Source organism: Sminthopsis crassicaudata, chromosome 1 (genome assembly GCF_048593235.1).
Source record: "Sminthopsis crassicaudata isolate SCR6 chromosome 1, ASM4859323v1, whole genome shotgun sequence".
NCBI lineage: Eukaryota > Metazoa > Chordata > Mammalia > Dasyuromorphia > Dasyuridae > Sminthopsis > Sminthopsis crassicaudata.
The window spans coordinates 77,944,782-77,970,467 of NC_133617.1; the positions used below are offsets into that span (position 1 = coordinate 77,944,782).

Consider the following 25,686-nt stretch of genomic DNA (forward strand, 5'->3'; position numbering starts at 1 on the left):
ATATCTGCAAATCTTTTCTAAAATCATTCCGTTTTCCTACTCGGCCCAATTCTGTTTTTGCTTTCTATTCTCTACATAAACTCTCACTGTTGGATTGCCTATCTCCCTTAAGGAAACCTGCAGAGCATCTCAATTCTTACCTCAATGCCTAAAAAAACCCAACAACCTATATTTGATTTAGAGACAGTTTGAGCCTGACTTCTTTTATGTTAAAGAAGTTTTTCTCCAGCCCCTCTAGCATTTGTCAATTTTTTTCCCCATCAATTTGGTCAATCTAACAGGTATGACCTTAGAGGTATTTGCATTTCCCCAATTATTAGTGATTTAAAAAGCACTCTTAAAAAATATGAAACATTTTTAAAATATAATCATATGGTTTTCTCCTGAAAATTGCCTTTCCATATCTTTGACCATTTATCAATTAGGAAATGCCTTTTTTTCTTGTAAATTTAACTCAATATTCTGCATACTTAGAAATACTTTTTTTTAAAGAGAAACTTTCTGTAAAGATTCCCACTGCTGCTGTTCTAATTTTACCAGCATGGATTTTATTTGTACAAAACCTTTTCAATCTTATGTAATCAAAATTGTCCATTTTACTCCTGTGAATCTCTATATCTCTTACTTGATCATAAGCTTTCCTCTGTCCATAAATCTCAAAAATAATTTCTTCTTCCATATCCTCTAATTTATGAATAATTTTCCTTTATACCTAAATCATGTATCCATTTGGAGTTTATTTTGGTATATGATGTGAGATGTTGCTCAACACTTAGTTTCTACCAGTTTTCCAGTTTCTCCAATAGTTTTTGTTGTGTAGTGAATTCCTGCCCCAATCTGGGATTTTGGATTTGTCCAATACTAACTTACTATTACACTATTTGCTTTTGTATATTATGAATATAATCTATTTCAATAAACTAATTTTCTATTTTTACCCAATACTAAATTGTTTTTAAAATTACAACTGTGACAGTAGTTATCAAAACCATTTGCTACTGGCTAAGAAATACAGCAGCAGATCAGTGGAATAGGTTAGGTTCACAAGACACAATAGTCAAAGATTGTAGTAATCTAGTTTGATAAACCCAAAGATTGGCTTCTAGAGAAAGAACTCATTATTAGGGGAAAAAAATTTGCTGGAAAAATTGGAAAATTGCGTGGCACAAACTAGACATTGCTGAGTGTAGTGAGCAGAACCAAGAGAACATTGTACATAACAAGATTTTTTTAATTTTGTGATTTTGTGATGATCAACTGTGAGAGACTTGGCTCTTTTCAACAATGAGGTGATTCAAGGCAATTCCAAGAGACTTGTGATGGAAAGTGCCATCCACATCCAGAGAAAGAACTATGAAGACTAAATGTGGATCAAAACATGTTACTTTCACCTTTTTGTTGTTGCTATTTGCTCATTATTTTTGTGTGTGTGTTTTCTCTTTTGATATGATTTTGTGTGTGTGTATGTAATATGGCAAATATGGAAATAAGTTTAGAAGAAATGCACATGTTTAAACCTATATTTGATTGCTTGCTGTCTTGGGTGGGGGAAGATGAGAGAAAAATTTGGAACACCAGGTTTTGAAAAGGTGAATGTTGAAAATTATCTTTGCATTTATTTAGAAAAATAAAATGCTATTAAAAAAAAAAAAAAACAACCAGAAGATCGCTGTACACTTCAATGCTGTATGAAGATGTATTCTGATAGAAGTGGATATCTTCAACATAAAGAAGATCCAACCCACTTCCAGTTGATCAATGATGGACAGAAATAATTACACCCAGAGAAGGAACACTGGGAAGTGAATGTAAATTGTTAGCACTACTGTCTATCTACCCAGGTTACTTATACCTTCGGAAGCTAATACTTAATGTGCAACAAGAAAATGGTTTACACACATTTATTGTATCTAGGTTATATTGTAACACATGTATTGCCTGTCATCAGGGGGAGGGAGTAGAGGGAGGAGGGGGATAATTTGGAAAAATGAATACAAGGGATAATATTATAAAAAAAATTTACTCATGCATATATACTGTGGGAAAAAAATTCTAAAAAAAAAAACAAAAAAACCTAGGCATTGACCAACATTTTACATCCTAGACCAAGAATGAAATGGGTTCGTGATTTAGACATAAAGTGTGATACTATAAGCAGATTAGAAGAATAAGGGATAGTCTACCTCTTAGATCTGTAGAGAAGGGAGTAATTTATGGTCAAAAAACTAGAGAGCATTATGAAATGCAAAATGGATAATTTTGATTATATGCAGCAAAAATTAGAAGGGAAACAGAAATCTAGGAAAATTTTCTTACAGCCAGTGTTTCTGATGAAGACATCATTTATAAAATATGTAGAGAATTGACTCAAATTTATAAGAATAGAAGCCATTTCCCAACTGATAAATGGTTAAAGGATATGGACAATTTTCAGATAAAGAAATTAAAGCCATTTCTCGTCATATGAAAAAATTTCTAAGTCACTATTGATTAAAGAAATGCAAATTAAGGCAACTCTGGGATATCACTTCATACCTCTCAGATTGGCTGAGATGTCAGGAAAAGATAATGATGAATGTTGAAGGGTATATGGGAAAAATGGGACCTAATACATTACTGATGGTGAAATGATCCAATTATTCTGAAAAGCAATTTGGATCTATGCTCAAAGGGCTATAAAAATGTGTGTAACCTTTGATCCAGAGTGTCTCTACTGGGTCTGTATCCTAAAGAGATCATTAAAAAAGGGAAAAGGACCCACATATGCAAAAATGTTTGTAGCACTCATCACAAAAAAGAATTGGAAATTGATTGGATGCCCATCAGTTGGAGAATGGCTGAATAAGTTATATGTAACAGAATATTATTGTTCTACAAGAAATAATGAGCAGGCTGATTTCAGAAAAAGCCTGAAAAGACTTACATGAACTTATAGTATTTGGAAAAATAAAATACTATTTAAAAAATTACATCCTACCAGATCAAGAATTCGTAGCCTTTTTTTTTTTTTTTTTTTTTTTTTTTAGCGTATCATGGACCCCTTTGAAACCTACTGTTGTGATTCATTGCCTATATTCTTAATTGAAGGTAATGTTCTATTTCAATTAAAGATTAGTGAAAATAGAACTATGATTTTCTCTCTCCACAAACCAAAAAAAGTACATTAATCTTTTTCTTTCCTTTGATCCATAAAGACAAGCCAGTTAAAGAAAAGCTGAGAACAGCACAATTACTGGTTACCACTATAAGTCTTGCAAGCAGCTTTCTGATAATGCTAATGGGGCTTTCTAACCTCTGGAATGGTGGAAGCAGCTTTCTAATGCGCTGTTTTCTTTGGTGGATGTAGAACTCTGTGGCTTGAATATAGGATGGGTCTCTTCTTCCCATGAGATACCCCAGGCTCTAGGCTATTAACTATATTTTGCAATTATTTGTGTTTTTCAGGGTTCTGAAACTTTTTTTTTTAATGGACTCTTATGGCTTTCTGATGGTACTTTGGTGCCATAATGCTTTTAAATGCATAAAAACTTGATAGAATTATGGGGTAAACCAATTATATTGAAATTGATATCAAGGTATAAAACAAGCAAACAAGTTTATGGAGTCCAGATGACTAACTACAGTGTGTGTGATGTTCTCTGTGCTCCGTGTTGACCCTCTCCAGTGACTAAAAACTCCTTGAGAGTCGGGGCTGTTTCAATGTTGTTTTTGTATCTTCAGTGTCTGGCACATAGGAAGTGCTTAAATAATGCTTGTTGACTGATTCTATCTAACCTCACTATTCCTTTTCTTTTAAATTTTTTTTTCCATTTTTAAGCTTGAATATATATTCAAAGAACAGAAAAGAGGATTGTATATCATACTTTGTTACAAGCTTTGTATTTTTGAAATACTGAAAAGCTGTTTCCACAGAGTGTTGCAAGCTTCGAGGTAGTGTGGGATAGCGGGTACCATTCATAATGAATTAAGTTATCCATAGAAGCCTTGAGCAAGTAAGGAATTAGGGAGCTAGGAATGAAAAAGGCAATGAGAAAGAGTCTTGTGGTTTTGAGAAAACTACAAACTTACTACTTGTAGTCAGTAACTTCGTTGGCCAAATCATTGTGTCTGTAACACACTCTAGAGGAGTTCTCTATTTTTGAACTTGCGACATAAGATGAGGGAGGGGGAACATGTTTATACATATTTAGGGGGAAATATAGAGGGAGCATATAGAAAGATTGTAACCTACAAGGGAGGCACTATGCTAAACTAACAGGTATAAAGCTCTCTTCCTTCTGTGCTCAGGGCGCCCTCTTCCGGAAGGCGAGTGGAGCCCACTTCTGGCCACAAATGTTAAGATAATTCCTTAAGATTCTTCTTCAGTAAATTTCCGAGATCTGATTTTCAGCGTCAAGAGTGTGTTGCTAAAATGTTTCCTGCTCTGCGATTCCTGGCTTGGCCGCCCAGGGTGAGGTGGTGAGCGCGGCTAGCCTCGTTCCCAGTTACTAGCTCTAGCTGACCTCTACCTGACCTCTCTTCAAAGACTAGGAACTTGCATCGTCAGCCTTCTCAAGCCATGATTGCTTATTGCATTGATCAGTTATTTCATTTATTGTGATGGGGGAGGGGGGAGGGGAGGTTTGAATGGGAAGTAGAGGGAAAGTTTGAAGGTCTGTCATGTCTGCTGGCTAAGATAGTCTACACCCCTGGGTTGACTTCCCCCAGCTTCTTATTCTTGTTAGCCAAATTACAGCATCTGTGGAAACAGTCTTATCCTCCCGTCATGCCTGATCAGGATTCCTGTTAACTTAAGACATTTCTTTTCTTACCATGGCATCTAATTAAACTTAGCTCAATGTTATATAACCGTCAAGATTTGGAGGTTTTACGTTGTGGAAACAAAACTTGACAAATATTTTTTACTTTTCACAATACCGTAACATTTATTCAGCCATTACCCAACCGATAGGTACCCATTTTGTCTGCAGTTCTTTCCTACAACAAAGGGTGCTGTTTAAGTTTGAACGTGTGGGCCTTTCCCTCAGTTTTTGTCCCTTGGGGGTGCGTGCCTGCTAGTGACATCACTGGTTCAAATTCAAGCACAACTTAGGTGATTTTTCGGGGGGAGGGGCGGGGTACGGCTCCAAGTGGCTTTTTAGGATGGCTGATCCACTCACAACTCTTGCCAGCAATGCAAGCGTGTACCAGTTCTTCCACGGCCCCTTCAACAATGTCTTTTTTGCCAGTGTGGTATTTCCTCCTCCTATTCCTCCGCCACCATCCATCTGCCCGTTTCCACAGCCAGCTGTTCTCCCTTCTAGTCTAGTTCATCCCACTTTTCAGTAACAGATCCTTCAGAATTTTCCTGGAGGGTGCAAACCCTCCCCAAACGTTACAGCTTTTTTTTTTGCCCTCCGACAGGCAGGTATACAGACCTCAGCCAATCAGGAGGCGAAGGGTTATGGCGTTACGAAAATGACATTAAGAATGACGTATCCAATGTACCAGGCAAAATGAGTGTGTAAAGTGAGACCCGTAGGGCGGAAGAAAAGAGGCTGCTAATCCACGAAAGGGCTGGGACTAGCTAAATTCAACAATCCTCCGAGCCTGGGGGTGGGGACCTTTGCTGCAAAGGGAGAAGAAAAGGGAAGAGTCCAGGCCGAGGGTCGGAGAGCAACTCAGCCAATCGGCAACGGCGGAGGGGACCGGAGGGACCAATAGGAGGGCTCGAGAGGAGGGACTGGTAAAGCAGTTGACGGCGGTTGGCAACGGTTGGAGCCTGGCGGGGCTCTCTAGCGGGGGTTATGATCCCCGCCTCAAATTAACGTTTGGAAAGTAATGGCCGGAGCAGCTGCTGCTGCAGCAGCCGCAGCAGCAGTGGCAGTAGCTACGGCGGCCTCTTCCACCAAAGTTTCGGCGTCATCGACCCCGCTTCTGAATTCGCCTTCGACGATGTCGACTAACACCATCCCGCCTCCGATTTCCATATCGATGGGCCAGTTACCCTGGACCCCGGATTCCCCGATGCAGATCGGCTTCGTGGGTGCAGGTCGTATGGCCGAAGCTATCGCGATGGGCATCATCGTGTCAGGTAGGGGCCGCAGGAGCGGGCTAGGGCCGAGCCACAGTTTCATTCTCCTCTCCCTCCCCTCCCCCCACCCTCCATCCTCCTCACACACCCCACTCCTCTTTCTGGACCCCGAACGCGTCGGTCCAACCTCGGATGGAAGATCTGGAAATCAATCCGGCCAAACTTCTCGGTCTCTCCGGCGTGGGGGAAGCCCGCTCCTTCCCCAGCCCACTTAATCACAGACTCTCCGAACTGGAAGAACAATAAGCCCTCCATATCAGCCGCGTGGCCTTGACTGAAGACTACTGTCTGAGCCAGGGCCAGTGAGAAGCCGCCCCTCCCGGGACAGCGCCTGTGGATGGTTAGGAAGTTAGATTACTTGAGGTCCGGTTCTCGCCTCTCCGGTTTCTCTCCGCCCGGAATCCTGCGCCTGGGCCTGGACACAGCACAGTGCGCCCGTCCCTTCCTGGCCCCTGGTGCATCCCGGGACCGCGCTGGCCTCCTGAAACAGTCCCGGCCCTCGCGAAGTGACTTTCTCCCACAAGATGTGTGCAGACTAGAGAGAAGTGAGGAGGGAGAGAGCGACGGGGAGCGCAGTGCCGGGGGGCGAGGTGCCGCGGAGAGCGCATCCCCGAGAAGCTAGAGATTCTGAGGGCCCGGGTTAGGAGAAACGGCAGATAGCCGTGCAGCGGATGGAAGTAGTGGTGGTTAGGAACAACTACGTGAAGTAAGTCCAGAAATAGCGCAGTGACATTGCGGAGCCCTCAAATAACCAGCGCGAGCAGCTTGTGTTTTATCCTAGAAGTAACAAGAACTGGAAAATAATATATGCAGTACCTGATTGTTAAATACCCATGTTTAAGAGTTTTTCTGCCCTCGGCGTATCAGATAGGTTAGGGGAAAGATCCTGGCAGCTGATCGTTTAGGAAGCTGTTGTAATAAAGGAAGTGCCCTTGTACTAATTGGAAATTGGAGACTAAGACTGAGAAACTGTAGTTATTGAAGGTGGGGGTGCTTTTTTTTTTTTTTTTTCCCTTCTGAGGCTGGGGTTAAGTGACTTGCCCAAGGCCACACTGCTAGGAAGTGTTAAGTGTCTGAGACCAGATTTGAACTCGGATCCTCCTGAATTCAGGGCTGCGCCACCTAGCTGCCTCAGGTGGGGGGTACTTTTTGTACTTGTTGAGTTTGAAATGCTGATCTAACATGCAGATGAAAATGATTAGCTGGCATTTAATTACAGCTTTGGAGGTCAGGAGGAAGATTGACTGGATACACAGATTCTGGAATCTTCTGCATAAAGATAACTGAACCCATGGCATTTATGTCACTAAATCTCTCAAATCTTTTATAGATGGACTGCTGGCTAGCCCTATCCCATCTATACTTCTGAAGCTTATTTTTCAAACTCAAATGTTAAGAGTTTACAGGTTAAAATTCATCTTCTAGATATGACCCAGATAACCCCAATTGCCTCAGCAAAAAACAAACAAGCAAAAACAAAAAACAAAAAACAAAAAAAAACTTGCTCAGGATCACACAGCTAGAAACTAGATAAAATTTAATAAGGATAAATATTAATAAGGATAAGTAATAATAATAATAACCATTTATACAATGCTTTAAGGTTTGCAAAGCGCTTTACAAATATTTCATTTTGTCCTCAACAATCTTGAGGGCTAAGTGCTGCTATTATCTCCCTCTGATAAATGAAAAAAACTGAGGCAGACTGAAATTAAGTGACTTGCCTAGTGAAGTTCTAGGGTAGTATTTGAATTCAGGTCTTCTTGACTTCTGATATAGCAGTCTATCCATTTTACTACCTGGCTGCCTTTTAGGGATAAATATCCCTATGAAATTTTTCCTTCCCATGTTGAAATCTACTTCTTGTCTCCTTCCATTGCTTCTTGTTCTGCTCTTTGCAGATATGCTTGGGCCCTCTTTCTTCAGTTCTGACCCCTCTGAGTTTAGGATCATATAAGTTAGGGCTGGAGGAGACTTTAAATATCAGAAAATAAACATTAAGTACCTCCTATGTTCCAGGTATTGTGCTGGAGATACAAGACAGTCTTTGCCTCAAGGAATTCACAGTCTGATGGGGGAGACAGCAAGCAAAACAAGTTATATATAAAATTAATAGGAAATAACCCATAGACGGAAGGCAACTAGAGGTTGGAAAGACTAAATGTAGATGATGGGATTTTAGTTGTGACTTGAAGCCAGGGAACCCAGGAGGTGGAGATGGAAAGAGATGGCATTCCAGGCATAAGGACAGCTGGAGAAAATGCTCCAGACTGACAGCAGGTTTTATTCATGGAACAAGGAGGCTTCCTGGCTTGAAGAGTACATGTCAGGGAGTTAAGGTGTAAGAAGACTGGAAAGGAGGAAGTTTCTGGAGGTTATGAAGGGCTTTGAATGCCAAGCAGAAGGTTTTATATTTGATCCTGAAAATAGGGAACTTCAGTTTGTTGAGTTGGGGGGGGGGGGGCGAGGCAAAGGGATAGGAAGTGAGAGAGGTGAAATGGTCAGACCTTTGGTTTAGGAAAATCATCTTGGTGGTTATATGAAGGATGGGTTTGGAGTGGGGAGAGACATGAAACAAGTAGACCTACCAGCAGACTATTGTAATAATCCCTAATAAGGTGCTAAGGGCCTGCACCTGTCGAGAAAATCACATGGACAGCTGTGGTTCGTGGAGTCACTAACAATCTGATACTACTGAATGACTGAACAACAAATATCTAATAATTTACCAAGCCCTATCATTTTTGCCTCTGTACTTTGACTCTTTCTTTCTTTTATATTTGTACTCTTTACCCTACGATATTAATGTAGGCATTCATTACTGCCTTCCAGGACAACTGCAATAGCCACTCAAAGTCCAAGCAATTCTTCCCCATCAGGAAAACTCCTGTCTCCCTTCAGACCTCAAATACTAAGCACTTCTAAAATCCATCAGTTATGTTAGATTGAATGTTAAGATTGTGTCATTTGTTCTAACTATATGAGTCCCACAACTTAAACTTTATAGAGCTCTTGTAGCAATGCATATGGTACCCTTGGTACAGTGGGTATTTTAATATCTATTGAATTGAAATTAATTAAATGGACCAGCAATGTAGCATGAGAAGTCAAAAACTCTGGGCAGAGAGAGTCAGACCACCTGTGTTCTTTCTTGCCTAATGATTTATTACTAGGGCCTACTCTAGATCTTTATATGGGCTTCAATAACCTTTTCCGTAAAATTGGAGTGCTGAAGAGTAAAAAAAAAGCTGAACAAAGTTAATCAATAGGTATTTGTTCAATGCCTCCCATGTGTCAGGTATTGTGCTGAGTGCTGGAATAAAAAAAAAAAAAAATGAAACTTCAGTGCTTGCTCTCAGAGCTTACATTCTATTAGGGGAGTCAACAGATATACATGTAAATGTATCAAAATATTTTATTTTCTTAAGTACATGTAACGATAGTTTTGTATATCCTTGCAAAATCTTGTGTTCAAAATTTTTCTCTCTCCCATAGACATCAAGTAATCCAAAATAGGTTAAACATACTTCCACATTTATCATGCTCTGCAAGAAAAATCAGATCAAAGAGGGAGAAAAATGAGAAAGGAGAATAAAAACAAGCAAATAAACAACAACAAAGGTGAAAATACTATGCTGCGATCCATATTCAGTGTCCATATTTCTCTCTTCTGCATGTGGGTAACTCTATCCATCACAAGCAATTGCCTTGAATCACCTCATTTTGAAAAGACTCAAATCCATCACAGTTGATCATATAATGTTGTTGCTCAGACAGAATATTTTAAAGATAGGTACAAATTAGTACCTATGGGAGGGAGGCCAGGAAAACTATATATAGAACTTGGGTTCTTAACCTGGAATCTACAGGCCCTTTACATTTCAAAGAATCTGTGAACTTGGATGGGAAAAAATTTGCATCTTTATATTTTTGAGCTGTAATTTATTGTATTTTATTTTATTTTATAATTACAATCCTTCTTGACATTACATATGCATGAGTAATTTTTTTTTACAACATTATCCCTTGTATTCATTTTTCCAAATTTTCCCCTCCCTCCCTCCACCCCCTCCCCAGATGATAAGCAATCCCATACATATCAAATGTGCTACAGTATAACCTAGTACATGTGTGCAAAACCAAACTTCCTGTTGCACGATGAGAATTGGATTCCTAAGGTATAAGTAACCTTGTTAGAAAGACAATAGTACAAACAGTTTACATTCAATTCCCAGTGTTCCTTCTCTGGGTGTAGCTGATTCTGCCCATCATTGAGCAATTGGAATTGGATTAGCTCTTCTCTATGTTGAAGATATCCACTTTCATCAGAATACATCTTCATACAGTATCATTGTTGAAGTGTATAGTGATCTGGTTCTGTTGAGCTGTAATTTAGCATTTCCTTCAGTTATTTTAAAACATTCTGAGGAGTCCATAGGCTTCTCTAGACTTGCAAAGATGTAGAAGATGTTACCTGAAATGAGCTTTAAAGAAAGAGCCTCTAATGGGGGAAAGGGGGCAGTGCAAAAGCAAAAAAAAAAAAAAAAAAAAAGGGTGATGGGGTGTTTTATGTGAAGAAGCAAAAAGGCCAAGTTAGCTGAACTACAGAAGGCAAGAAAGAGTAATATATAGGGAAGCTAGAAAGATAGGGCCAGTTTGAAAAGCACTTTAAATGCTGTGTGGAATAGTAGTGACCATTAAAAACCAGAAGTCTGAGTGTAGGAAAAAATTTCATAAGAAAGGATGCGCAATCTCTTAACACAAAAAGCTTCGTTTTAGAGACACACACACAGGCAAAGGGTATTCCTTGTTTTATTCCCCAACCTCCTGGTTCCTTTCCCCATTGTCTAAGGTACATTTTCTAAAAATGAGGTAAAAAAGCTTGAGTCTTATCAAATGTAGGGTGTTTCCCACTCAATCCAGTTCCTGCCCTTAAGGAGCTTTCATTCTAGAAGGGGAAGATAACTGTGGAAAGCAGAGGGGCAAAGAACAAAATATTCCTTTCAAATCTCAGACCACCACCCTGGGATTACAAAATTCAGTTAAACAGTTTACAGTCTTATATTCTTTTGGGCCAGGTAATCTCCATCCCTATCGGCCCACTGGGTTTCAATTTTTAATTTAAGTTTCATTTTTATAGTGTGGAAAATTCATTTCTTACAAATGCCAAACAGGAGTTTTATTAGGAAAAAAAAACACATTAAAACTATTAACAGCATAAATGATTGCAACTTTAAAGAGCAACAAAAATTAGATCAAAACAGCGTTGGTACAAACTTAAGTTGAACCATACACTTTTCCTTTTAACAAAGAAAATTATAGGGGGCAGCTAGGTGGTGCAGTGGATAGGGCACCAGCCCTGAATTCAGAAGGACCCGAATTCAAATCTGGTCTCAGACACTTAACACTTCCTAGCTGTGTGATCCTGGGCAACCTCAGGAAAAAAAACAAAAAACACAGAAAATTATGGAAGTATGCGTTGCTGTGTATACATACAGTCTGTCCCAGATTTATATCCTGATTTGCTTTTAGGAATTCAGCTACTCTACTGCTATTGCTGTTGCTACTAGTACTAGCTAATATTTATATGTCACTTTTAAGGTTTTTCCAAATAACTTTGCATATATTATTTGATCTTCACAACAACTCTTATGATGTGTTATCTTCATTTTACAGATGAGGAAATTGATGGACTAAGGATGTTTAGGTTGCATAGCTGGGAAGTGTTTGAGATAAAACTTCAACTCATTTCTTCCTGACTTTAAAACTAGAGCTCTATCCTTCACTCCTCTGTTGAAGGCACTAATTGTGAAGTACTTAGTTGTGGGAAGGAGAATATGAGCTGAATGAAAACAAAAACCGAATCCATCTAAAAAGAGAAATCTTAAATAAAATAAAATGGGGGTGTGGAGGGAGATTGACCCCATAATTTCTATCAAATGAGACAATAATTGCTCTTAGTATAGTGCCTGGCATATGCTAAGCACTATAATAATATTAGTTGCTTTTGTTATTTTCCATCAGTATAGGGATGTCATTACCAGATACCTAAATGGATGCTTTTCTTATTTGGTAAATTAGTGACAGGATGTTAGATGATTTGGGGAAGAACGTATTAACCTTGGGGATAGAAGAACTTAATTTTAGGATCTCAGGAACTGGTAAAGATAGATTTGTTCCAATAGGATAATGCATTTCTCTGAGATTAGCCATCAAAATATCCTGGTGTGGGGCAAGAAATCTAGCTGGAGGCCTGCTTCCCAGTAGGATCAGGCCTGTCCTTTCCTAACTTGCCAGAGAGCAACCACTGATCTGTGCTTCTTTGATTTCTAAGATTACTTTTTGTGGGGAGATATTTTCCCATACACATTTCTTCCACTATACGTATTGAGTTCTTTGGGCCCAAAAGTCTTGGATCAGTTATACTATCATGTATGAAATTAACTGGCTTTTGATAATATCAATTTTTTAAACTATCTTTTTTTAGTTGTGACTGATTTTAGGAAGTTGAAGCCTTGAAAAATATTATTTCCTCTTATACTAAAGCAGTTTTATCATCTTAAGTTATCCAGCTTATTAAAAAATAAATATTATACAAAAATTCTTATCATCATATTCTAGCACATAAAATATATAACCAGTATGTACACAGTTTGGAAACATATTAAAAACCTCTTTTTTAGTTTCTCTAGGAAAATTGAGAAATATTTCTCTAACGTCCTTTTCAGACTTCTGGGGAAAGCCTTTTTCTTTGAAAAAGTGGGTAATAGGTTAGAGCAAAAAATAAAGGGGCTTTTGTTAAGAAAATGAATTAAAATTAAATTGTCCCAAATTTTTATCAAAAAAATCGTCTTGTTCACACACATCTTTTTCTTCCCCAAGGAGAAATAATTTGACAATACATTTACATTTCACTATGTGCCAGGCACTGTGCTAAGTGCGTTATAATTATTATTTCATTTGATCCTTAATAATAATTCTAGGACATAGAGGGCTATTCTCCCCATTTTTCAGATGAAGACACTGAGGCAAAATGACTTGTCTGAAGTCATAGAGCTTCTGAGGCAAGATTTGAACTCAGTTCTTCTTGACTCTAGGCCTTGACTCTTGACACTTATCCACTGTACTGCTTAACCCTGAATTGGTTTTTGACCTAAATAGAGACACTCTAATTTGCCTTTCCAACAAAGTGATTAGCAGCTTATTAGCGAAAAAGATATTATTGGAATAGAAAAGCTCCCCTCCCCTTTTTTTTAAAGTCATAGAGTGAAGGAAATGAGCCAGGAGGAATGAGATAGTGATGTAATTGCTCAGTTTTGGGATATCAAACGAAAGCTGTGTTTTAAGATTTCAGGATGGCTTTTCAAGATTGCCTCTGGTCCAAAGAAAGGCAAAAATAGTCTACGTCCTTAAGGAGCTCACAGTATAGGGGATACAATATGCCAACAACTATATGCAGGATAAATTACAGGGAATCTCAGAGAAAATGCACTGAGATTAAGGAAGACTGAGAAGGATTGCTTGCAGAAGGCAGGACTTGAGTAAGCTAGGGAAGCTGGGAGGTAGAGAATTCATGTGTGGGAGACTGCCAGTGAAAACTCATGAAATTGGGAAGTATAAGTGTCTTATTCTAGGAACAGCAGAAAGAGCAGTATCTATGGATTGAAAAGTCATTACAACTCAATTTCCATTTCCTTGCCAACACAAAGAACTGCTACAAATATTTTTGCTCTGTGATCTCTTTGGAATACAGATCCAGTAGTGACACTGGGTCAAAGGGTATGCATTGTCATTGTGTGTGTGTGTGTGTGTGAGAAATAGGAAGATTCTCAGCTGAGAGCATAGGAGGAGAGAAAATTCTGAGGAGGCATGAAGTTTGGAAAAGCTGTTCTGGTTGGTGGGATAATGATAATTAGGAAGGTATAAAAGGGCTGCTTAGCAGTGGTGCAGGTTGAGTTAAGATTGTGTGTCAGTATAATTTTATGATTTTTTTCCAGCTTTGTTTAGCAGATGCAAGTAAGAGACACAAGGTAGCACGTGGCAGGAGTGATCCTGGATTTGGGGTTGGCTGGACAATATCTTCAATAGGAAGAACAGGCAAGATAAAATTAGAAAGGATTCTTTTCATTTTCAATCTTTATTTGGCAAAATCACATTTCCTTTTCATTTTACAATAAGGAAATGAGACAAATAGGGTTAAGGGATTTGCCCAGGGTCACATAGTAAGTATCTGAGGCCAGATTTGAATTCATAAAAATGAGTCTTGACTCCAGGCCTGACATTTTTCATTGCACCACCTAGTTGCCCACAGGAATGAATTAGTAAGCAAATAAGGCATTCTATGATTAAGTGCTTTTATTTCATCCTCACAATAATCCTGGGAGCTAGGTGCTCTTATAGTGAAACATCTGAGTGATAATAATAGCGTTAATTAAGCTCACATCTCTGTAGCAAACTATAGTTTATAATGTACTGTGTGAAGTAACTCATACATTTTTAAAATATGGAAACTGAGGCTCAGAGAAATGGTGTCATATAGTTAGTAAGTAACAGAGTCCGAGGTCATGGGATTACAAATTTAGAGTTGGAAGGGACCTTTGAGCTCAATCTAGTTCATTGCCCTCTTTTAACAGAGGAAGAGACAGAAATGGAGAAAGGTTTAGTGGTTTGCCCAAGATAATGTTTTTTGGTAAATTAGAGATTTAGGTCCAAGTCTTCTGATTCCAAATCAATCATTTTTTCCTCTGCATGACTGCATTGCAAGGTTAGTGCTCTCTCATACCACATTACTTCTCAGACTTTCAGTTTGTTATTGAAAGCACGTGCACACCTCTTATCTCAGCTCCTGAGGAAGTTGAAGCTGATCTCTTGACCTTGAGTATTAAGATGAAGTAAACTACAGGGATTAGATGTCCATACTAACTTTGAAATCAATTTAGCAAGCCTCCAGGATAGGGGAATCACTAGATTGCCTAAGGAGAAGCTAACTCACAAATACTAGAAATTGCTAGAAAAGGAATAAGTGAGAGCTCCCAGGCTAATCAATAGAGTATTAGTTATGGTTGTGAGTGGTCCCTGCTGAGATCCAGTTTTATTTTTTTATTTAAAAAAAAATTATTGAAGCTTTTTATTTTCAAAACATATAAAAGAATAAAGTTTCACCATTGACCTTTGCAAAACCTTGTGTTCCAATTCCCCTCCTTTCCCTTACCCCCCCCTCCCCAGATGGCAAGTAATCAATCCAATATATGTTAAGCGTGGTTTAAAAAAAAAAAAAAAGAGAGAGAGAGAAATGAAATTCAAGCAACCAATAACAAAAGAAGTGAAAATACAGTGTTGTGATCCATACTCAGTTCCCACAGTTCTCTCTCTGGGTCTGGATGGCTCTCTTCATCACAAGAATATCGGAAATGGCCTCAGTCAGTCATCTCATTGTTGGAAAGAGCCATTTCCATCAGAATTGATCCTTATATAGTATTGTTGTGGAAGTGTATAATCATCTCCTGGTTCTGCTCATTTCTCTTACCATCAGTAAGTCTCTCCAGGCCTCTCTGAAATCATCCTGCTGGTCGTTTTTTTAATAAAACAATAATATTCCATAACATTCATATACCACAATTTATTCAGCCATTCTCCAATTGATGGGCTTCCACTCAGTTTCCAGTTTCTGGCACCACAAAAAGGACTGCCACAAACATTTTTGCACATGTGAGCTTTCCCTCCTTTAAGATCTCCCTGGGATATAAACTCAATAGAAACACTGCAGGATCAAAGGGTATGCATAGTTTGATAACTTTTTGAACATAGTTCCAAAATGCTGAGACTCAGTTTAAAAAAAAAAAGTATTAAACTAGCTTGAACCATATATTTTTATTTGATGTTAATGAACACCAAATAAAATGAGCATTTCCATATACATAATAAAACTATAACAAAAAAAGAGGATCTTACAGGAAACTTCAATTCTTTTCAAGAGATATTCATTGCTAAAGGAAGCCATCAGTAAGAAGTCTCCCATGTCCTCCAAAATATTTGTTAGTATTTGTGATAACTAAGAATTGGAAAGAAAGTAGATATCCAGCAACTTAGGAATAGCTAAACAAATTGTGGCATGTGAATGTAATGGAATATCACTACTCTCTTAAGAATGATGTGTTTGAAGAATATAGACAATCATGGACAGATATATAAGCTCTTGCAGAATGAAGCTGAGCCAAGAACAAAATTTAGTGATTGCAACAATATAAATGGAAAGAATGTGTAACACAGTTATAAAGCTCAAGCAAAAACTGGAATGAAGAGAGATTAGAACAGTGTTGGGAGGTCCCCAAGTATACACATTGCATATATTTGTAATTTTTTTCATTGTATCAGTCAATTGTGATGACTTCCCCCACCTCCTGTAAAGAAAATACTGTTTGTCATATGGAATGACTGTGATGGGGAAAAAGAAAGGATATTTGTTAATAACTTTATGATAAAACAACATATTGATAAAATATTTTTTTAAATTATGGACAAGGTATCATGCTAGTTGAGGAAATTAAAGCATAGGAGATACTTGTCCATATTCTCCAGGTGCTAGTCTCTTTGAGAAGATAATATTAAACAAATAAAATTAAATCACTGTTAACATCAAGAATTCACTTTTTTTTTTTTTTTTTTTTTTTTTTTTTTTTTAGTGCTTTAGGATATTCAAAAGATTTTCCAATTCTTACTCATGTCTGTGAAGTACATAAAGATGGTATTTCCTTTTTACATTTGATAGATCACCTGATTTGTCCATCATTACAGGTAAAGGGATTCAAATGAAAATCTTGTGACTTCTAAGGCCACTTTGCATCCCATGAAATCATTGTCTCTCTGTTTTAGACTACATTTTTGAACACTCTGTAAAGACATAGCAATGCTATTCCATCCTGAATCAAACTGGTGAATATTTACAATACTTAATATTTCTACAATGGTTTAAGGTTCCTAAAAGTGCTTTGCTCATAACAGCCATTATTTTACATATGAGGTAACAAAGACCCCAAAAAAGGTGACTTGTTCATGATCACAAAGCTTGCATGTTTCAATCAGGCTTCAAAAACATCTTGACTCCCAAATCCAGAACTATTCCCACTGTGGCAGACTGCTTACCTTAGCTATTGTTATATGACATAGTTTCTAGGACTAAGCATCTACTGGGTGTATGCAAGGCAAATTGTAGAATTTGGAAATACTCCTGTCATTAGTTGGTTGTGGTAACTATTGGTTATCACAATAATCAATGATTAGTTGGCCCTAGGCTGGTCACTTCCACTAATGTGTTTTCAGCTTTCATTTGTAAAATGGAGATAGAATGAACTTCCAGGCCAAAGTATGTTTGTTTTTTTTTTTTTTTAAATTGTACCAGTAAGTGGCAATTTTTCTTTTTCTTTTTTTTTTTTTTTTTCTGTTTTCTCCCCTAAATGTCCAATAAAATTTTAATTTTCTAATTAACTATTTTTTTTCTTTTTCCTATCTTCCTTTTCCCCTTATTAGAAACAAAGAAGAAACTCAACAAATGTGCAAACAAAATCAGGTTTCCATATTGACCAGCAGGTGATATTTTAGGGTTTGAAACAGAGGTTCTTATTTAACCCTTTTATGGCTTGGAGTCCTTTGGTAGTCTGGGGAAACCCCATCTATGAATTCTTTTTCAAATTTTTTTAAAATTAATAAAACAAAGTATACTGAATTACAAAGTAATTATTGAAGTATTATGTTTACATACATATATATATGCATATATATATATATATATATATATTTTTTTTTTTAAAGTTCACAAACCTCAGATGAGGAACCCTTGGTTTAGAATATTAACCATGAATATGCTTGGAAATTAGCACCTGAGATAGATTTTTGGAAATGTTGTTGTCTGAAGTCCAGGAGGGCATGATCGCTTCTCTAGAAATAGTTTTCTTTAAGTGGCTGTATTGTTTTTTATATAACTGGGCCCAGGAACTATAGGCAGCTAATACCTGTCAGTTATCACCACAGATTTTTGGTTGAACATAAATCCTAATTAAAGTTCCTTTTGATTTAACATTCTTATAGGAGTCTTAATAGATTCTTACATTATTTGAAATATGATAGATAGGAAATTATGATCCATTGAATGCACTTTTAAAAATGTTTTGTTAAAAGTTATATTACAAAAGCTAAAATCAAAAGACTTTGATTTGAGAAGGAATGTAAATAGATTTATACCAAGAAAAAAAGATTATTCTGGAAATTGTATGAAAGATGATTTGGAGTGGCAAGAGAATGGAAATGGGAAAATCTGTTGTCTGTTATAAAATTTGGTAAGAGTTATATGAACTGATGCACAGTGAATTGAGCAGAATCATCAATATAATTTTTTTTCTTTTCTCTGACTTGTTTTTTTTAATTAATTTTATAATTATAACATTTTTTGACAGTACATATGCATAGGTAAGTTTTTACAACATTATCCCTTATACTCCCTTCTGTTCGAATTTTTCCCCTCCTTCCCTCCATCCCCTCCCCTAGATGGCAGGCATTCCCATACATATTAAATATGTTATAGAATATCCTAGGTACAATATATATGTGCAGAACCAAATTTTTGTTGTTGTTGTTGTGGTAAAGGAAGAATTTGATTCGGAAGGTAAAAATAACCTGGGGAGAAAAACAAAAAAGCTAACAGTTTACACTCATTTCCCAGAGTTCCTTTTCTGGGTGTTGCTTATTCTGTCCATCATTGATCAGTTGGAATTGGATTAGCTCTTTTCTATGTTGAAGATATCCACATCCATCAGAATAATCATCAATATAATTTACATAATAACAATACTGTGAAGACAGTATTAAAAGATTTTAAAAACTCTGATCTATTCATTGACCACAGAACACTTGTAATTAAACATGCTACCCATCTCCTGATAAATATAATGACCTTAGATTATAGATTTAGATGTATTTTTTGGACATGACCCGTGTAGGAATTTGTTTTGCTTGATTTTGCATATTTTGTTTTCCTAATGGGAGGAAGGGAGAGAAAATAGTTTGTTAGTTAAAAAAAACACAGTAAATTGAAAGAAAAAAACAATAACTGGAGGAATGACTATAACTCCAGAGGACCAGCGAAGAAACTACTGGCCTCCTGACAAAGAGGTAATAGTCTCAAAATGAAGAATGAGACATACATTTTTGGACATAGACTGTATGGAATTTTGTTTTACTTTAAAACTATGTATATTTGCTCCAAGAGTTTTTTTTTTAATTTTCATCTTTTTTATATAAAGGGAAAAGGGAGGGAAAATATGGTTAAGGATAAGACTTCTTACCCTTCTCCAATAAAAGAGAAGAAATCAGAAGAAATCATAGATAAGCTGAGGACAACTTTGAAAGTTACATATTGATATATTGTATATTCAAAAAGCAAGTTGTATGTAATAGAGATGCGCAGCTTTATATATAAAGTCCTCTTCTGTTCAATAATATATATATGGAAATGTATATTTTATTTAGTCTTTGATAAGTTCAGAATAAAAATTTAAAAAAAATTTTAAAAAAGAGTTCATTGCAGTGATCCAAAGCTGGTTGTAAATGAGGTGATAGTAGTAATAATATAGAAGGGCAGATGGATGAAAGAGATATTACATAGAAGAAATTGATAGTAGCAGCTGATGTGAGGAATGAGGGCAAATTTTTTAAATCCACTGTCTTTTGTGCCTCCCAAAAAGCTTGAGGACAGGTGCTCTTTTTTTATAGATGAGAATAAGGATGTTGAAGATGGATTTAGTGACTTGTCCCTGGTCACGTAGCTAGTAAATATCAGAAATGAAACTCAAACCCAAGTCTCCAGGTGATTTGGGCTGCTTTCTCCAACTCTCCCTCTCTTGGATTGAAATTAAAATGTAAATTTCTACTGATGTCAACTTGAACTTGGAATATATTTTTCAACATTTGTGTACAGATGAAATGGAATGTTCCCAAACTCCCGGCACTATCAATAGAAGTTACTGCCTTATTGAGTCAACTCATTTATGCTGTTTTTCCTGCCTTTGTATGTATGTGTGGCAAAGATCTGGGATTTTATAAGTCTTAGAGAATTGTATGAACCTCAGAGAAGTGGGAAACTTGCCAGTGTCACCTAGCCAGTAAAGTGATAAATTTGAAATTTTGGCCTTCTTAACTTCAAATCCAGTATGCTAGCCACTACTGCTATCCATAATGTGAGGAAGTAACACAGTTCTTGATCAGAATAGAGGTTGAAAGATAATATGGTTAAGGAAAGCCTTCCCTTCACCTCCCCTTCCTGTAAATGAGAACAAAAGGGCAAGAAGGAATCAGATAAGTTACATCCTTGCAAATAAAAGCAATTGCTACATAACAGATGTAGTTTGATGTGTATCAATTCTCTTACAATGTTTATTTTATTTGATAAGTTCAGAAATTTTTAAAAAGGAAAATATTTATGGCTATCTTGGAGTTTGTGAGAGAACCAATAAGTGATGATCATTTAGCATTTTCAGAATACTTTTACATTTGGTAAAGGTTTTGCAGGGCATAATAATCCTTCCCAACAATCCTCCAAAGCCAGAGGAAACAGACTGGTGGCAGGGATTTACTTTATTTTCTTAACTGAGCCAATGCTTCTAACAGCCTCATCCCAAGCTCCTATGACAAAGCCACATCATTTTTAGAGGTAGATGGATCTTGAAGATATCTACCCCATTTTTTCATTTAAGTCTTTTTTTAAAATCCACTGTCTTTTGTGCTTCCCAAAAAGCTTGAGGACAGGTGCTCTTTTTTTATAGATGAGACTAAGGATGTTGAAGATGGATTTAGTGACTTGTCCCTGGTCACGTAGCTAGTAAATATCAGAAATGAAACTCAAACCCAAGTCTCCAGGTGATTTGGGCTGCTTTCTCCAACTCTCCCTCATTTTGAATAGAAAGAAACAGGTCAAGCAAGGGAAAGAAGCTTGTCCTGAATTAAACAGTTGGCAACTGAGTCTCAACTAAAACCCAAGTCTTCCAACTTGGTAGTCCATAGCTCATTTTATCTCACCAATGTGAGATAGAATCTCAACAGTGTTTCAGATACCCTCAGCAGCCCAGCCTGCCTCACTGCTTTCTTCTCTGGCTTTTACTCTTTTTTTCCAGGAAAAGTGGAAGCTAACAACGTAATGGCCAGTGCTCCGTCAGACAAGAACCTGTGGCATTTTCAGGTGAGTTAAAGGCTCTGGAGAAAAGTTGATGTAGTTGTAGGAGATTGGCCTTATTTAATCTCTATTACCCTGGTTTCCCCCACCCACCCCTCAGAACTCATTGTGGCTCATTCCTAAGTAGAAGTACAGGATCCCTGGGGATTTTGATTTTCATTTATATATTTACTCTTATGTGAAGCCTTGTATTGGGAAGTTGGGTCGGGTCTATGAGTAGGAGAAATTTTGTTACTGATGTTCATATCAGAACATCAGAATACTTAAAAATGGAAGATATTTCCTATATTATAGCTGGAAACTTTCATCATATCTCTGAGTTCAAGGAAGGAATGGCACAGAAATATCTCCTTGTCATTCTCAATGCACTGGAAAGACCCAAGGGTCTTTAATCTTACCCCATAATCAACCAATCGTAGTTGACCAGTCTGCTTTGTAACCTGCTTTGGTTTGAGCATGGCAGTGTCATGTAGTGGATATAATTCTGGACTTAAGAGTCAGGAAGACTGGGATTCAGTCGCCGTTAACACTGTGTCCCCATGACCAAATTACCCAACCTTTCTTAACTTTAGTTTTCTCATCCATCAAATGGGTATAATAACATGCATAGGTAGTTGCTGAGTTCATATGAGATCAAATAAGCATTTAGTAAATAATTACTATATTGTTATTATATTACTATAACTAGATTTTAAAGTTAACTATAAGAACGTCAGCTGGTTTTCATCTTTGTCACAGAATCTGGGCTGTAAAACAACTCATTCTAACATCGAAGTACTTCAGAACTGCTCCATAGTTTTTTTTGCCACCAAGCCCCACATCCTGCCTATGGTACTAGCTGAAGTTTCTCCTGTTGTCACCAGGAAGCACGTCCTTGTCTCAGTGGCTGCCGGTGTGTCTCTGCACACCTTGGAGAAGGTAAGTGCTCTGAGCCTTTTTTCCCCAAGATGGTTTCCCTTTCTTCCTTCCCCACAGCTTTGCAGCATGAAGGCCATAGTCCTGTGCTTTGTTTTGCCCTTGGCCTCAGGAAATGACTTTAGCTCTGAGATAGGTTCCTTCTTCTTTCTGCTGTTCATGCCTGACTGCGGACAGATTGCGAGGCATCCATGCCAGGGGGAGAGAATGGAGAATCTCACACTGCACTCTCTGCCACAGCAAGGCCGTGAGTGGCTGCCTGTAGCAGAGAATTCACAGCGTGGAAGGAGGGGGAGATGTAACGATTTACCCCAGAGGTTGGGGAGGACTGTGCCTCAGTCTGGAGTGGGGACAGCCCCCATTTTGGGGTCACTTCAGTTAGGTTGACCTGAAGCCACTTTGTCTGTCCCGGGTTAGCTTTCGATGCGCTTGTTTTCTTCCAAGGCTGTCCAGCAGCGGAGCCGGCCATCTTGGCTTGCCCCCCACTGTAGGCCGAGGCTGGATGACTGCCTAGGGGAGGAGAGGAGAGGAGAGGGCACTCTTTGTTAAGGGACCGATGTGGTTACCTCTGACGAGCCCGAGTCTGAAAGTTGTGGCCCTCTTTATCTTTCCTTTGCAGCTGCTTCCCCCTAAGACAAGGGTGCTCCGGATCATGCCTAATCTACCTTGCCGAGTCCAGGAGGGGGCAGTGGTGATGGCTCGAGGCCGCCATGCTGAGAAGTGTGAAACTGATTACCTGCAAAAGCTCTTATCTGTCTGTGGTCTGTGTGAGGAGGTGCCAGAGGCCTACATCAACATCCACACAGGCCTCAGTGGCAGCGGTGTAGCCTATGTGAGTGCCGTAGTGCTTTCCAGCGCAAGATCTCATTTCACTCTGGCTCTGGGCCAGTTTTCCTTGCATCATGTAGGATCCACTTTTTTACACCAACTGTGGAAGTTGCCCCGTTATCCCATTTGCCCATGTCACCCAGTGGAAGCCCGATTATCTCTGGGGATTGTTGGCATATTCTAACACTTTATAGTCAATCTCTTTCCAGAAGTGCTAAGCTTATTTAGCTGTGATTAAGGATCTGGATCTTATTGGCCAAAAGAACATGGAATAGTGGAAATTAAGGTGTGGGTTTGAATTGTAACTTTGAGACTTGCTCATATCCCTACCGCCTTTATGTGCCTAGTAAGCATTTTTTTAAGTATAGTTGTGTGTGCCAGGTACTATGTTCTAAGGATACAAAGGGAAAAACAAATCACCTCTTGGCTTCTTTCTCTTGTAACATGAAGGGCGAACATATTAAGTGATCCCTAAGGTTCCATTAAATCTTCTGATTTGATGAGGAGATGGCATTTGTAATTAGAGGCATTGGCAGGCAGGGGGTTCACTTGAGCTATAACTCACACCAGAAGGATCTTAAACATCTGTGTTGGGTTTTGAAATGTTTGGCTTATATCACCATCTATCTATTCCTGTCATTACTATACAGGTTTGCATGTTCTCTGAGGCTCTGGCAGAAGGTGCCATCAAATTGGGAATGCCAAGTGGCCTGGCTCACCAAATTGCTGCCCAAACACTTCTGGTAAGTTTGTTTTAGACCTTGCGTAGGACTTCATCTATAGTTTTCTTTTTGCCCAAAAAATTCCTCCTATAATTCTAGGTCCCTACCAAAGACTGGAAATAAAAAGGGGAGAAATAATCTTAAAAAGGTGAGATTCTTCTTGTTCCAACTATAGACAAGTAGGAATGGTCAGTTGATGAAAATGGAGAAGAAAAGCATAGCGAGTAAGCTGCATTTGACAGAAGAGAGAAAAGGTCCCGATATACAACATGGCACTTTCCTATACATACTAGCAACTCGGTAATTGCATTTAAGTAAAATGAGTTAAAGTGGTAAGTGAAGATGTAATTGCAAAAGTTAGCAGAGATTGAAGAAGACAGTGACTAGTTCATCAGATTGTTGGTAAATCAGGATCTTTTATCACATTCTAACCAGGGTCTCTCCTTACAGGGTGCAGCCAAATTGCTTTTACAAAGTGGACAGCATCCTGCCCAGCTTCGATCTGAAGTGTGCACCCCTGGGGGAACCACCATCTATGGGCTCCATGCCTTGGAGCAGGGTGGATTACGAGCTGCTGCAATGAATGCTGTGGAAGCTGCCACCCGCCGGGCACAGGAGCTGAACAAGCAGTAGGGTTCCTGGGCACCAGCCATCTCCTTCCCCAGTCTTGCTCCTCCTCTCCTGGAGGTTGCAAGAGTTAACAGTGTGGGGGAAGGGAGAGACCTCTCAGCTGTGGGCAGAAATCTGCTCAAACCAGCTGGCATCTTTCTTCCCTGGGCACAGGACCCTTTCCTTGAAGTGTACCCTAATCTCTCCTTGTGTCCCACACAAGGACTCCAGGTTGATCTGCTTTTAGGCACATCCTCTCCATCCTGGGATATGTATGGACACATACTGGGAGGACAGCTGCTTTCCCTTTCTCTCTCACTAGATTTGTCCCACTCTGCTCATAGATTTTGTGTGGGGCAAAATGAATTCTGGATTGGGATCCCTCCCAAGGATCTAGTGGGAGAGGATAGTAGCTCAGCCCTTTACATTCCAAACCCTGCTTCCCCAGGACCTTTCCAAACAAGCAGGAAACAAAAAGATCCCCAAGTTTATGCACCACTTGATTTTATGTTGGCTCAGCCTACTACAGCTCAAGCCTCAGTTTTTTTCATCTCCACCCAGGAAATTTCGAGGCACAATCACCTTAATAAAGCTCCATGGGTCTTGTTGCTTCTGATTTGTTTGTCTGCTTTGTGTAGGAGCTAAACTTGCCTTGGGCAAGGGAAGGAGAGGAGGGTTTCTCAGTTTCTAGACCTAATTGGGGTATCTTCCAAAAGGGTCAAGCTCCTTTTTAAATTAATCAGTGGTTGGAACAAGTGATTTCTGAGGTCCTTTCTAACTCGTACTTATAACAAGAATTTGTCCTGTAGTTTTTGCTTAAGTACATATAGTTATGGAAAAAGAAATGGTCTAAGAGTCAAATAACCTGGGTTCAGGTCCTGATTTCTTCCATTTGCTAGTAACCTTGTGATCTTAGACAAGTCATATCACTTATGCTTTCTTTTTTATAAAACTGGACTAGATGAGCTAAAAGGCTTTTTCCAGCTTTTTTACTAATTGGAATCTTTGTTACTTTGAGTCAAAATCTGCCTCTGCAGAAACCACTCATTTCCTCCATCTAAGTTTTCTTTCTTTCACCATCTTTAGTTCTTTGAATTGGTCCTAGTACAGCATCATCTCTAAGCATACTAGTCATTATTTTCTGAACATGGCGTAGTTAATATCCTTCCTGTGGGTTTGAACTGAATCTAATATTCCAAATAGGTTCAGATCAAGGTTGGGTATAGCAGAACTATTACTACTATTTTGAGGCAGTTGGTCAAGCAATGGATAAGAGTGCTAGGCTTGGAATTAAGGAGGACTTGAGTTCAAATATGGCC

At 38.4% G+C, this 25,686-nt stretch overlaps 1 protein-coding gene across 1 annotated transcript; it reads left to right on the forward strand.

Moving 5' to 3' along the window:
- Positions 1–4,903: 4,903 nt before the first annotated feature.
- Positions 4,904–24,983, forward strand: PYCR3 (pyrroline-5-carboxylate reductase 3). Its single transcript, XM_074293476.1, has 6 exons — positions 4,904–6,073; positions 21,235–21,299; positions 22,032–22,211; positions 22,828–23,040; positions 23,687–23,779; positions 24,209–24,983. The coding sequence occupies exons 1-6, from the start codon at positions 5,821–5,823 to the stop codon at positions 24,389–24,391; spliced, it is 987 nt and encodes a 328-aa protein (XP_074149577.1). The 5' UTR covers positions 4,904–5,820; the 3' UTR covers positions 24,392–24,983.
- The last annotated feature ends 703 nt before the right edge of the window (positions 24,984–25,686 follow it).